Raw genomic sequence first — 14,060 nt, 5'->3', positions numbered from 1 at the left:
GCCCAGTCCGGGAGGCCTTGTGGCCCATCTCTTCCCCAGGACGCGCTGGCATGAGCAGCTTCCTGGTCCCCTCACAGTTCCCACCCCTCACAGCTTCAGGTCAGGGGACCTCGACTGGGAACAACAGGGGGAAGTCCTGTCCACACAAGGGCTGTCCCAGCCTCTCAGGGACCGTGTCCCCCACTCTGCCCCAAGCCACGCAAAGGGCACTGAGCCAGGGTTGAAACAAAAAGCCTCTGTGAGGCCACAGGACCAGGCACTAGGAGGGTCCCCACCATGTCAGGCAGGCTGCCGGGCGGCAGGGCCTTGGGGCCAGACTTTGCCTGGGCCTCTCTGTGCTCGGTTTTGAAAAAGATCAAAACACGGAGCAAAGCAAATATTTATTAAAATGAAACCACTTTTGTAACTCTTGGGCTTTGAGAGAAGCTGAAAAAACAAACAGGCCACTGAGGGAGGTTTCGGGAGCAGCCTGGGCGGCGCGGCTGGTCCCAGTGGGCCGGCTGTGCCGCTTCTTTCCATAAAACACGCCGGCTCTCAGGAGCCGCCGCCCAGGCTGCCGCTTTGAGCTTTGAAGATGGTGGGCAGTTTCCAGCCTGGAGAGCGGGCTGGGCTGGCTGAGCATGGCAACGGGCAGGGGTGGGTGGCCGGCACCTACCTCGTCCCTCATGTACACACAGACAGGGGTCGCCTCTCCCGGCTGCTGCACGTGCTCTCTGGGTGGAGGAAAGAGTGCTGTCAGGGGCCTCTGGGTGGGACAGCTAGGAGCCCCAGACACCCAGCCCAGCTGGGGGCAGGGGGCCGGGGGCCCTGGGGGCTTAGGGCCACAGCCCTCAGCCAAGCAGCCCAGCCTGGCATAGCCTCCCACACCCCATCCACCCCTGACCACTGGGAAGAGGGAGCTGACAGCCAAGCAGAGCCCGGAGCAGGTCCCAGCCATTGGCACGCAGCCTCGAGAGACAGGGACCATCAACCCTAGACAACCCCAGCAGCAGCACGCTGCCAAGGGTGCTGCTGTGTGCTAGGCCAGGGCCCGAGACAGGTATCAAGGTCCTGGGATCTGGGTTTTCATCTCAAGATGCCTCTCAGAGGGCCACTGACCCGAGATGGCCAGGACCAGTTCAGCATGCAAAGCCATTAGGCAGACTTGGAGCAAGAGGTAAAGTCCCCAAGGCCACGAGCATTGCCATATGCTGTCCCCTCTGCCCAGCCCATGGGGCTCACTGGGGTGTACACGCAGCAGTCTTTAGGTACTACAATGCCAGTCCTTGACCACAGCGCACATTACAGTCTGCAGGGCCCAGTGGATGACCGCAGGGCATGGACAGGGACAGTGGCACCTCCTGGTGAAGCACGGTTCAACACCCGTGGTGTCGAGTGGGACAAGACAGGCTCTGAAGAGGACCTTTACACAGTGAGGCAGTGGCACTGCAAACGCTGGTCCATGCCTTCCCAGAAGGCCACCTGGAAGCTGAGCTCCCAGTGACCAACACAAGTTGGGGACAAGAGCAGGAATAGCCTGGGAAACACCAGACCCAAAGGGACCCGCCCCATACACACGCTCCCCCCACCCCTGCATGGTCCCACCAAGGGCTGTGCCCATCCCTGGCCCCACGTTCAGCTCAGGCCTGACTGCCCACATCAGTCAGCCACATGATGTGGGGCAAGGCTCGAGCAGCAAGGGGCATGGGTCCGCGCTGGCAGCCAGAAGGCAGGGCAGAGAATAGGTAAGGCAAGGCTTAGATGGGCTGCAGCCTGGGAGGGCCAAGGACAGGCACTGGGACCACCAGGCAGGGAACCTGGGCACTAAGCGGGTTTGCAGCCCCCCCCCCCCCTTAGAGCATACTGTAGAGCGTCTGATGGCAAGAGCTCTGGTCTCTTCCTGGGTTACTCACAGCTCTATGGGCCCTGGGAGGTTTGGAAACCAGGAGGTGGGACCTAGCTGAAGCAAGTGGGTCCTCAAGGCACCTGCCTTTGGGGACTCGACCTTGGCCCCAACCCCTCCTCCCCCACCCTGCTTCCAGCCCCTGTGATGAGCAGCTGGCTCCACCACATCCTCTGCCACCAAGCACTGCCACTGAAGCCCAAGGCCTGGGGCTGCAGGGCTAGGGACCGAAGCCTCCAGAACCACGAGCCAAGATGAACCTTTCCTCCTTCAAGCTGTTGCTCTCGGGTGCGCGGTCCCAGCAACACACACGACCTAAGGAAACGGAGCTCAGGCCACAAGTCGTCTGGGAAAGCCTTGAATGTGACAGACAGCTTCAGGTCACACAGCTGGCCGCACCACTCAACCAGAGACTCCCCCTGGCCCTGATGCCAGCAGAGCGTGGCCAGGGCTCCCTGAAGCAGGGGTGCACACAGCAGGACGACATCAAAGCCTGGACAGGCTCCGACACGTGGCTTCTCCAGAAGAAACCCAGGCGGGTCAGATTCGCTTGTGCAAGACTGAGGAGCGGCCAGAGGCCAAGGGAGGGCACTAAAATCCCTCCCAGACCTTCAGCCACTCAGACCAGCAAGCAGAGCGCCCTGCCAGGTGGCAGGTCTACGGAGGCCTCCTGCACAACCCTCAGGTTCTGAAGATCTGCCGTGCACCACAGGCCAGGCGAGCCTGGAGGGAGAGACAACCAGTGCACCCCGTGGTTCCTGTGGTGCTACCCACTCACATGAGACACCCCTCGGCCAAAGAGAGGGTGCTGGGGGCACCAGTAAGGTCCCAATCCTCAAAGGCCAGCAAACATTCCCTGGTCAGAGCCAAGGGCCAGCTTGGACGATTGGGCAGAGCAGAGATGCCACGGCTACTGGCCTTGGGTACAAGTTCCACCCACCACAAAGCTCATCACCCCCTGAGGGGTAGACTGCCTGCCCACTCAGGGCCCAGGTGCTGTGTGGTGCACCGTGTGCTGGGGACAGGCGGTGTCTGTAACGACTGTTTGGCCCTGAACAAGCCAGAGGTGGTACAAACACACTACCAAGAAAATTTTGTGTTCCCCACACAAGAATGACACATGCTGACAAAAGCTAGCAAGACCAGCAGAGCCGTGACTGCCGGCAGAGTGGGTGCTCCTGCTCAGGGAGCCTGGAGAGCCAGGCAAGGTGTCTTGGCCACCACCACACGACAGCACAGACCCTGCTCCCTGCCCCGTGTTCAGGCTGGAGGGAGCAAAGAGGGCAGCAGCTGAGCCTAGGCGAGTCCTGAGGAAAAGCAGCTGTGACCAGGAGTTCAGAGCCAGCTGTCCACTGGGCCCACAAAGCAATCCTAAGTGCGTCCACGGGCTATGCTCAGAGCCCTGTTCTCACTGCAGCCACTCCCTGCAGCCCACTTGGCCTTCCAAGAAACATAGGTCCCACTCACAGAGGGGCAGGATATGAGACAGCCAGGGAATGGGAGGCACACCAGGGCGGGAGGCATAGTCACACTTGGGGAGGAGAGGAGGGGCTGAGTCCCCTGTGTAGCCAGTTCATGGACTTGACACTCACCAAAACCCCCAGTACCCGCAAACTGACTTGAGAGCGCCCCCTGGGGCGGGCTGGGCCGGAGTGGAGCAGAGGCGGCCGAGGCTCCTTACGGCAGGGCACTCCAGCCTGACTGGGGGCTCTGCCCAGGCAGCGAGTTCCAGTCTGGGGACTTCGGCATCTGTGCTCAACACATGTCGGGCTTTCTCCCACCCAGGCTCAGCCCTTGATGTAGCTTCCAGCTTCTCCCTCCTCCAAGCTCACCTGGCCATGCAGAACTGTGCCTGCTCAACAGCTGCTCTGAGGGCTGCCCCACGGGCAGCAGGATGCTGCCTGACGTGTCCCTTACACCCCACACCAACCTGTCCTGGAGCTCCTCACAGGTCCCCCACCTGGATGACACTCAGGCCCCCAAAGCCCCCAGCATCCACTCCACGTGCTCCTGGCCTCTGCATGTGGCTGTAGACGTGCTCTTCCCAGGCCTGCCCATGGTAACATCTTGACCGCCCGATGCTGTGGCTCATCGCTGAAGGGCACTGCAGCCAGACTGAAGGTCCAACCCAGGCAGGCAGGAGCAGCAGCGGCCCAGATGCCAGTGAGACATACCCAGTGCCAAGAACTTCAGGCCCACATAAGGGGCCTCGTCTTCCCGTTGATTGCGTGCTTGAAGAATACTACTTTGGTACGCTGAGCTAAACAAACATTACTAAAATTATTATGCCCATTGTTACTTTCTGCTTAACACGAGTGCTAGGAAATTCTGAGTTCCTTCATGACCTGACGGTCATTGCTTGTGTGGTATTCCCAGAGCTGCTCCAGAGGCTGGGGGCCAGGTATGGGCCACATCCATGTTCAGATGGAAGGCCCTACCTAACATCACTGGCTCCAGCCTAGGAGACCACCTGGTGGTCCCCAACACACCGAGCATGACCCCCATGCCATGCTGATCTCCAGAGGGCTCCCTAGCAGGTGTGGGTCTGCGATCCCCAACCTAAGCACACCTAACCAGGCCCAGCACCTGTGTGGTTCTCATACTCTCCCACTTTCCGGAAGTACCAGGGGGCAGCCGGCTTCTCTCCTGTCCCAGTCTGGGGAGACTGGGGGTCCCAGAACCAGACCACATGCTCCTCCTCACTTCATGCAGACATCTCTGAATCAGGGAGGTCTCAGTGGGCCCTCTGCTCTGTCCCCAGCCTGTGCTCACTGGGCCTGGAGCCCTCACCATGGAACTGGAAAAACACACACGCATGCGCGCACACACATACACACATGCACGCACACAAGGGGCCTCCATCGTGCTTCCCAGTAAGGAGCACCAACTTCAAAGACAAAACTGGTTCTGCACTTCCAGAGCTGAAATGTCTCTTGGTTCAGCAATTCTGCCTCTGGAACTTATCCTAAGGGAGGAGCTAAGGGTGGTCCTCGGCCAGCAGCCCACTCCCACTGCCTGTGCAGGCCACACGCTGGGCAACAACTGGCTGCGGCTCTGGCGAGTTGGTCAGGTACAAAAGGCAGTCCTGTCTCCCAGCAGAGGAGGGAAGTGGGAAAAGCACCGAAGACACTCTCCACAAAGGGGTCTGCACAATCATGGCCAGAAAGGCCAGGCCAAACCTCTTCCCACACAGCCTTCCCATGTCCATGAGCTGTCATGAACATCCTTGACAGACACTCCAACTGTCACCCAGGCCCTGAGGCTGTGACCTCCAGACTCCAGAGCCTCTATGGGCCCGTTCCTCCAGGTGGAAGTGCTGCCCCACCCTCCCCTCCAGCCACACTTCACCATTTACAAGTCACCCAGCCTAGGAGGCTTCTGTGAACTCGGGGCCATGTCCTGTCTTCATACCCACCCACCACCAAGATGACAATAAATGAGGTACAGTCCACGAGCTGCTGAGAATCCTGCTGCCATGTGCAGCCCTGGGACTGCCACCCCAGGCAGTACCAGGCCCAGAAGGCGTGTCCCCTGGGGCTGTCTGTCCTGGGTGCTGACTCTCCTCAAGGAGCCCGACAGGCCGCAGTTCCCTCCCTGGGGTGTGGGCAACACTGGAACCTTTCTGGGATTCTGAAGGCACTTCTGAACCCCCGCAGAATTCCCAGGCCTGCCCTCCCTCACAGCTGCATTTCACAATGATGACCCTTAATGAGGGTCTTCCACACACTCGGCCGGGCCCTCAAACCTTCGGCACTGCTCTCCAGAGACCCACAGGAGAGGCTGAAGATCCCACTGAGCTTCTGACTGACCCTCTGCCCTCTTTCTCCACCCTACACTAGGGTGCCCACAGTTCCTCCACCCACCGAGGAGGCGCAGCCTCTATCCTCAGAGGAGTCAGCCACACAGCCACCAGGAGGGTGACCAGCAGTGGTCATGAGCCGGCCAGTGTTGTGTGCTGGCCCCAGCCTGGAAGGCTGTGCACACTCTGGCTCTGAAGCCCACACCAGAGAAGGAGCCAGTCTGTGTGACCACAGCCGCCACGGACCAACACCCTGCCTGAGGCACTCCTGGCTGCGCACACACCTGCAGCCCCAGACCACCTTCATCCAAGTGCTCCGTTGCAGCCCATCCCCATGTTGATGACCTTGCATGTCCTCTGAGGACAGTGACTAACACACAGTTCCCAACCAGGCAGTAGCCATCTCGTCCTCTTCATTCCCCTGCCTCAGGGGCAGCTGCACACCTGGGGCGTCCACTCATCTTAAACCTTCAAACCAGGCTCCATCAAAACTGCCGTTGTCAGGGTTGCCGAGAGCCCAGCCTGCAGACCCCAGTGCCTCATCCTTAGTGCAGCTGAGGACAGCTGGGCACTCCACCCACCCACTAGGGTCCAGAGCAGTCTCTCTCTACAGTGGCCTCTGCCAGGCAGAGCCACTTCCCACACACAACCCCCACGCCAGGCCCTGTTCTCAGTGCTGGAGACACCCCCACTCATCTTGTCTGCACACCCATGCAACAGAGGGGGCCACAAAGGCCCCGAGAGTGGAGCAACAGAGCCTCGCAGTCAGCACTACTCCTTCTGCTCTGCTGGTGAGGCCTGTCAAGTGAACAGAGACCTCCATCCCACAATGAAAAGACCCAGACTTAAAGGGCTACCACTTTCACACATCCAAGAATAAAGCTTAAACCATAAATCAACCGCCAGGAACTAACACATGCCAATATTATTAAGAAGACCAGCTGGGCACAGTGGCATATACTTGATGCTAGCTACTTGGGAGGTTGAGGCAGGAGGATCCCAACTTCAAGGTCAACCTCAGTGATTTAATGAGATACTGCTGCAAAGTAAAAAATAAAAAGGGCTAGGGATGTGGCTCAGTGGTACAGCCCCACTGGACCCAATCCCCAGTCATGAGGGATTAAAAAAAAAGACAATTCATTTTCATGAAGAATTTCACACCAAAGAGTTAGTGTCTTTTCTGATCCCCCAAACACTGACCCCATCTATCCAGGGAAAGCAGGCACAGGAAGAGGCACCAGTACCACTCCCTTCTCTGCTCACCAAGCCCCTGGGGGGCCTCTCAGGTCCCCACAGAGCTGGAGGCATGCTCCTGCTCCTCTTGGAGAGCAATGAGAAGGCTGTGTCAGGCCTGAAAGCTTAATGAGAGGAGCCACTGGCCACCCACAGCACTGGGTCCTGACCAGTAAACGGGCAGCTTCCACATCCCATCAGTCCTCTCAACCAGCACCACCTGGGGCAAGGCTCATGCTCGGGCCTTGGCCACAAAAGTGTGGGTTCAGACCCTGGGGCCACAGCAGCATGCCTGCCAGAAGCAGGCAAGAAAGAGTCAGGGACCTGCCCACCAACACTCACCTGGTCTGTGCAAAGTGGCTGAGAAGCTCCCAGAGGGTCTGGCCTGAACAGAAAGTGTCCTGCAACCGGGAGCCATCATCAAGCTGCAGAGCAATTCGAACCTGGAAGGGCAGGACGTGAGATGTCAGTTAGCAAGAAAAGCAGCTATCCCAACAAACCTCACTTGAATCCCAGGGAACAGGCAGAAGGCACCCACCTGGGGAGTACTGCTGCCACTCTGTACACCCTGGAGACACCAGTGGTTTAGGGCCCTTAAGGGTCGCACCAGCACATGCAGGGGCACAGGTGTGCAGGCCCCACAGGAAGAATCCCTCATGGAAATGCCCCTGGTGCCAGAGGCACCCTCAGAAGGTCACACTCCATTCACCTGGTGCAGCATCACCAGAGGCCCCGAGCCGAACTGCCCCTGACCAACCCCAGAACCCTGAGACAGTAATTGATGTGTGTTGCCAAGTTTCCAGAAATTTGTTACATGGCAAAATGTAACTGACACATGCCATTTTATGAATTTTTATTCACAACTGAGCACACTACTTTTCCAAATCTTTTTGGACTGGTACTTGATCACCCTGGAGCACTGAACCCCCAAGCCACATCCCCAGCCCTTTTTATTTTTGAGATAGGGTCTTACTAAGTTTGCTTAGGGCCTCTCGAAGTTGCTGAGACTGGCTTTGGACCTGTGATCCTCCTGCCCCAGCCTCCTAAGCCTCTGGGATTACAGGCATGCGCCACTGTACCTGGCCCATATCTACTGTTAATAACTGTGTCCCCATTCAGGAGCACACCCAAACGGAGGTATTCCTTCTGGTCCCTTGGCAAAGGGAAGCAACAGATCCCCTGGTGCACAAAGCCTGGGTGTGGACCTGAGCTCCACCCTCAGACCACACACCCTGGCCCAGGCTTACACATCTTTGAGTCCAGCTGCCCTGCTGTTCTCACCATGGGATTCTTTCTTTAAGTGCACATTTACATCAAACCCCAGTAACACAGAGGAGGGACTCCCTGCATGACAGGGTGCCTGGGCCTCCCACTCACCCCGCATACCTGAGGAACCCTGAGGGAAGCCAGGCTCCCTCCCATGCAGCAGAGAGGACCGCAGCAGCAACCAAAAGACCAGTGTTGGGCTCAGTCCCAGCCCACTGAGTCCTGGTGGGCACAATCCAGCCACAGCCTTGGGGAGCTATCAATGCCCCAGGGCAGAGCCTCCTGGTCTGAGGAGAAAGCACTTTCCCACCACGCAGGGAAAACACAATCACAGGAGAAAAGGCCTGGGCAGCGGCTGGTCAAGAGGACAGTCATCACCCTTGCTGCCCATTTCATCTGCAACAGAGGCTACCTTCCAAACCCCTAACAGCCTGGACCCAAGGGACTGTGGTGAGCAGCAGCGGGGCCAGCAAGCCCTGCTAGAGAAGGACAGCAAGGCCTAAGCTCTGCAGCTGCTGGCCGAGGTGTGCAGCAGCTGCTGGGGGTCCACCTGGCTCCTCAGGTTCTATATCTTTATGACTCTGTGACCAGACGCGTCAGCCTGGTGGGCAAACATTACTGACAGGCTGAGATCAACACGGCATCAAAAAGGAAAAAAGAAAGACAGAAGACCATGACTGGCTTCCAGTCAAACCAGGTAGAATACATTGCTCCAGCCTGACCAAGGAAGGCCCCCGACTCCCTTGTCCTCTTCCAGCCCTTCCTGGCTCACAGCCCAAACGAGAGCCAGGCAAGCAGCCCCCACCTCACAGCCGGCCACATACCTACCATTTTCTCTGGCCCCTCACGGCTCCGGGACACAGGCACCATCTCTAGTTTGGCATTGTTGGGCAGGTTGGCAAATCTCCACTGGAGAGAGAGGTCCAGCACAGTCCTCTGGAACCTATGGAAAGAGACCAAAGCCACTTGCTGCCCTGCAGACCACACTCATCCTGACTCCATCCAAACTGCAGGGCAGCTCCCCACTGAGCAGGCCCCATGGTCACAAGAACAAAAAGTTACAACCTGCAAAGAGGCAGGTCCCCAACCACAGGTAGCTCAGGAAGGAAAGAGAAGTATAGCACTGACTCAGCCTGAAAGCCTGGGAGACAGGGAGAGGAGCAGGAAACTGGCATCATGAACCTCTGGACCCAGAGGCCTATAGACCCTCAAGAAATAAACACATGGGGGCGGGGGCTGGGACTGGGCTCAGCCAAGGAGCGCTCACCTAGCATGGGCGGGCCCCAGGTTCGATTCTCAGCACCACATAAAAATAAAAGGCATTGTGTTGTGCCCATCTACACCAAAAAAATAAATATTCCACCAGTGGAAAGTCTCCCCCTACCACTCCTGCTTCCTCCCATCCTCCAAGGGGGCCACACCCAGGAGACAAACAGAGGAGGCAGAGATTTTAGAGAAACCACACCAGGAATGGGCCAACCCAACATCCTCAAGGTAAACTCAGGGCAAGAGCAGACAGTAAAGCTATAGCCTCCCACCTGCAGCAGCAGTCATTTCTCTGCCATCTCCTGGGGGTCTAAGCGCCTCCTAGCCAGCAAAAAATACCATAAATCCCTGGGAAAACAAGGTGAGCCTGAAGACTTCTCTGAGCCCTAGCAGGGAGGGTCAGAGGTTTTCCAAAGGCCCAGACAATATGGCTTCTCTCAAAAGCACCAGGGACCAAAAGCCCTGGTGAGTCAGAGAGATGGCATCCAAGGAAAGGAGAAACAGGCAGCAGCCTTGAGCCCATCTGGGATCAGCCTTCAAGAGCCTGCCCCTTCCAGAAAGCATGGCCTCACACAGTCACAACTAGTGTGCCTTCTGATGAGGAGCTCAGACAAGGAGCCAGCAGGCAGCCCAGGCCAGGCAAAGGCAGAGCCAGGACCTCAGTGCAAGGCTCCTGACACCCAGCTCAAAACACCTTGGCCGCAGACCCACAAGGAACTCAACACCTGCCCTAGGAGGAGAAGAATGACAGGCACTGGGGAGCTCACCATGCTGCCTTCGCCAGGGGTCGCAGGGCAGGAGCCACCCGCCTGGGAGCCTTCCCAACCTAACCCTTCTCATGCCAACTCCCAGAGGTCCCAGGACCCGTGTGGAAGCAAGAACCACTGGTCCACCCCACACTCTGTGACAGACCACACACACCTGAGAAAAGTTCCTGCTCATCCATCTTAAAAAACAAAGTTACTGGCTCCGATTTAAAGAGAGACATGTCGGGGGGGGGGGGGGGGGGGGGGGGGAGGGAGGGAGAGGAAGGGAGGGGGCATAGGGGTTGAACAAACAGTGGAATGCGATGGTCATCATTACCCTAAGTACGCGTACGAAAACACGAAGATATGACCCTACTTTGTGTACAACCAGAGATATGAAAAATTATGCTTTACATGTGTAATATGTACATTCTGCTGTATTATATAACAAATTTAAATTTTAAAAATTTTAAAAATTAAAAAAAAAATAAAGAGAGATATGGATCAGAGGAAATCAATGGGAGAACAAGTAAAAGAACTATTGTCACTCAGAAATCAGATACTGGACTCTATTTTAATTAAAGTTTAGAGGAAAACTACAGAACTCGGGAGAGAAATTCATGTGAAATTTGAATACAGAGAGTGGTCAGCACAACTGCAAATGCAAAACATTAGAAACAACTGCTCAAGGTTTTCTGGATTTCTAGCAGTTTACAAAGCCCAAAGGCATTTGGAAAAAATGAAATGAGGCAACACTGATAGTGTCTTGAACATGGCTAGCAGACTGGAAACTGCCAAATAAATATCTAATGTAAGACAGGACAGCAAGTCCAAAGAGAATCAAGGGCAGTGGGCAGAAAGGAGCCTCACTCACCCGGGAGAGGGAGGGCAGTGCCCTGTGAACCAATGGCACGGTCAGTGCTGACAGGAGGACAGGAGGAAAGCCGATACAGTGCTGCAGTGGAGCTCACTCGAACTATACTCATCAACTGGGCATGATGGCCCACACCTGTAATCCCAGCAGCTTGGGAGGCCGAGGCAGGAGAATGATAGGTTCAAAGCCAGCCTCAGCAGCTTAGCAAGGCTGTAAGCAACTTAGTGACCCGCAGCCGGCTGGCACTCAAATAAGAAATTAAAAGGGCTGGGGATGTAGCTCAGTGGTTACGTGCCCTCCAGTTCAATCTGTGGTACCAAGAAAAGAAAAATTATACTCATTGGCTCCAACCAGACACCATCATACGGATGGCAGTCAACAGAGTTGGAGCAACACTCTGTGACAGGATGCTCAGAAATGACCCACCAGTTGAAGCATGTGTCCTGGGATTCTCAGACAGACACAACAGGAGGAGGGACATGAAGGCTGACACCACCTGATGATAACTCCTGAGAAACTCCTCCCTGGAAAGCCCTTGAGCTGTGTGGACAAAGCTGAGGCAGGCTCCTGCCCTCTGCTCAACCATCAGGACCACACTGCCAGGACCTATCTTTAAGATGTAAAGCTTCCCCGGCAAGACAGAAACCCATACCTCACCAGCACAAGTGTCCTGACACCCCTAGGCCTCAGACCCCTGGAGGATCTTGTGGATCTCCACGGAACTGTGCAGGGAACTCCAGGACTATGCTCTGCCATAGCTGCCAGACTCCACCCCGTTTACAGAATTTCTTCCCAGGACCTCTTTGTCTTCAGACCCCTGCCAGAAACTTATACAACCAAATGCACTAAAGCCCTCTGTAGGTTGAATGTAGGCCCACAAAAGACACATTAATGTCCTAACCCCACAACCTGTGAATGTGACCTTATTTGGTAGAAGGGTCTTTGCAGATGTACTTAAGGATTTGAATAAGATCATCCAGGATTACCCGGTGGGTCCTAAACCCAATGACAAGTATCCTCCTAATGCAGAGAGAAGCCATCTGAAGGCAGAGAATAATACAGCTACAAGCAGAAGCTAAGCTGGAAGAGGAGAGAAAGGACTCTCCCTCAGGACATGCAGAGAACAGCTCTGTCACACCTTGAATTTGGACTTCCAGGCACCAGAAAAGGCAAATATACTTCTGTTGCTTGAGGCCACCCAAGGGGACTCTTCCAAGCCAGAGACAGCACATGTTGGGGGCATGGAAGCAGATAAGACGGGGACCCCATAGCTGAGTCCAAGCACACTCACTTCAGATCGTATTCACTGGGGTTGAAGTCCTGCCGCCGACAGGTGTCCTCCAGAACCTGGGAGATTAAAGGACAGTGAACCTCTATTGTTGGCCAGGGCACCTGCCCAGAAAGGCAGACACATCCATTTGTGCAGAGCCAGCTGCTTGGCTGTCCCGACAAAACCAGGTGTAAGGCCACTGGATCAGCAGCTCAAAGCCCTGTGCAACTAACCCACAAATCCTGTCCACTCACCCCTCTTCTAACTAGGGACCTCCACGACCTGCCTTATTTCCACGGTCTCTTCATGTGGACACGGTCTATTCATGCTCTGGGCTCTCTGGTCCTCACTCCACAGATATCTTTGTATCACATGCCCTGAGATTTCTCTCCCAAAGAATAAAGTTCAAACTATTCATTTCTGCCTGCTGCTCAAACCTGCCCAGAGACAGACTGCCCTGGGCCTAAGAGCCTTTGAAAACCTGCTCCCAGACCCTCGCCCCTCTTCCCCAGGAGCCAGATCAAACGGGTCACTCCTGTAGGTCCTGTGGCCCGGCAGCCATAATTCCCACTTCTGAACTTCGCGTCCCCCACTCCACCCGACCCCGTGGTCTCCTGCCACAGACACCGGTCGCATGTCCTTTGACCCTCACTGTCCCCTACAACAGGGGCTCAATGAACACTTTTAAGTTGAAATCATTCGAGGTCACAAGCAGCGCCCAGCAAAAGCGCAGTGCGTGACTCAGCAAGTCGCTTCCGGACACGAAAGCCGGCCCGTCCAAGGTCCGGGAGGATGAGAGGGACAGGGATGGCCCCCTGCCCAACGCCCCGGAAGGCTGGGCTCAAGTGAGCGCCGCCGTGGCCTCTGGGCCCTCGAGGAGACTCGCTACGCGACCACCCGCCCGCGCAGGGCGCCGCCTCCCTCGGAGACCCCCGAGCCCGAGCCGCGGACCTCCAGGAGGGCGGGGCGCCGCGCGGGAGGCGACCATTGGCCGCCGCAGGCCCCGCCCCGGGCCCCGGGCCCCGCCCCGGCGCTCCCGGGCCGCCGCAGAGACCCCCGCCCGCCCCGGGCCGCCGGCCGCACCTGCAGCAGCACGGTACTCGGCGTCACCTTCACCGTGTGGCGCCTCCCGTTCGGGGCCAGCACCGACACCGCGGAGCCCCCGCTGCCCGCCGGGGCCGCCATCTTCCGCTCACGTGACCCGCAGCCGGCTCGCCCTCAAACAACTTTATCGGCAACAGCCGCGACGCACAGCCACGCGGCCGCGGGGGCGGGGCCAGCGCCGGGTCCCGCCCCGGCCGCCAGGCCCCGCCCCCGCGCGGTCAGAACCACGTGCCGGCCGCTGCGGTCCGGGCTATGCCGCCGGCCGCGGCCCGGGAAGAAGGCCACCGCCAGGGCTCTTAGGCTTGCGGTGCGCTCCAACGGGCGCGGCGTGGGACCGGGCGGTCAGCCCGCCCCAGTGAGAACAGCGAGGCCTGAGGTCCCGCCAACCCCGCAGCCATGCCCGCGCCGCTGGTCCTCAGTGCCCAGCTCTCACGTGACCCCACCCCTCCAGCCCCTGGACCTAGCCTCCCATTCGTCTACCCGTAAAGCAATGGGCAAGCATCCCTGCCTGGCTCTCCTCACTGACCGAGCGCCCGGCCTTCTCTTGTCCTCCTCATCTTCGTGGCTGGAGGAGACAGTGAGATACCTGTGGAGGTGGAGGTGTTGTAGAGACCTCGGTA

General features: G+C 57.4%; 1 protein-coding gene across 4 annotated transcripts in view; it reads right to left on the bottom strand.

Moving 5' to 3' along the window:
- The window catches only part of ASPSCR1 (ASPSCR1 tether for SLC2A4, UBX domain containing), a 51,984-nt gene extending 38,409 nt beyond the window's left edge, over nt 1-13,575 (bottom strand). Inside the window, exons 1-5 of one of the 4 annotated variants that reach the window (XR_014019286.1) lie at nt 13,420-13,575; nt 12,358-12,413; nt 9,009-9,123; nt 7,257-7,357; nt 656-713 (exon numbers count right to left, since the gene is read on the bottom strand). Coding sequence is in view for 3 of the 4 variants with exons in the window: in XM_081270715.1 (XP_081126841.1) it covers nt 656-713; nt 7,257-7,357; nt 9,009-9,123; nt 12,358-12,413; nt 13,420-13,521 (432 nt within the window). In the remaining variant the exon portion in view is untranslated. Of the gene's footprint in view, nt 1-655; nt 714-7,256; nt 7,358-8,300; nt 8,525-9,000; nt 9,124-12,357; nt 12,414-12,622; nt 13,282-13,419 lie in introns of those variants that run through there. The other 3 variants (XM_081270715.1, XM_081270716.1, XM_081270717.1) reach the window with 3 other exon arrangements.
- Nucleotides 13,576-14,060: the final 485 nt, after the last annotated feature.

The sequence above is a fragment of the Spermophilus citellus genome (assembly GCF_964194105.1).
Source record: "Spermophilus citellus genome assembly, chromosome: 17".
In the NCBI taxonomy this organism is placed as follows: Eukaryota; Metazoa; Chordata; class Mammalia; order Rodentia; family Sciuridae; genus Spermophilus; species Spermophilus citellus.
The sequence above is the reverse complement of the archived record's forward strand: the minus strand, read 5'-3'. Positions and strand labels throughout refer to the sequence as shown.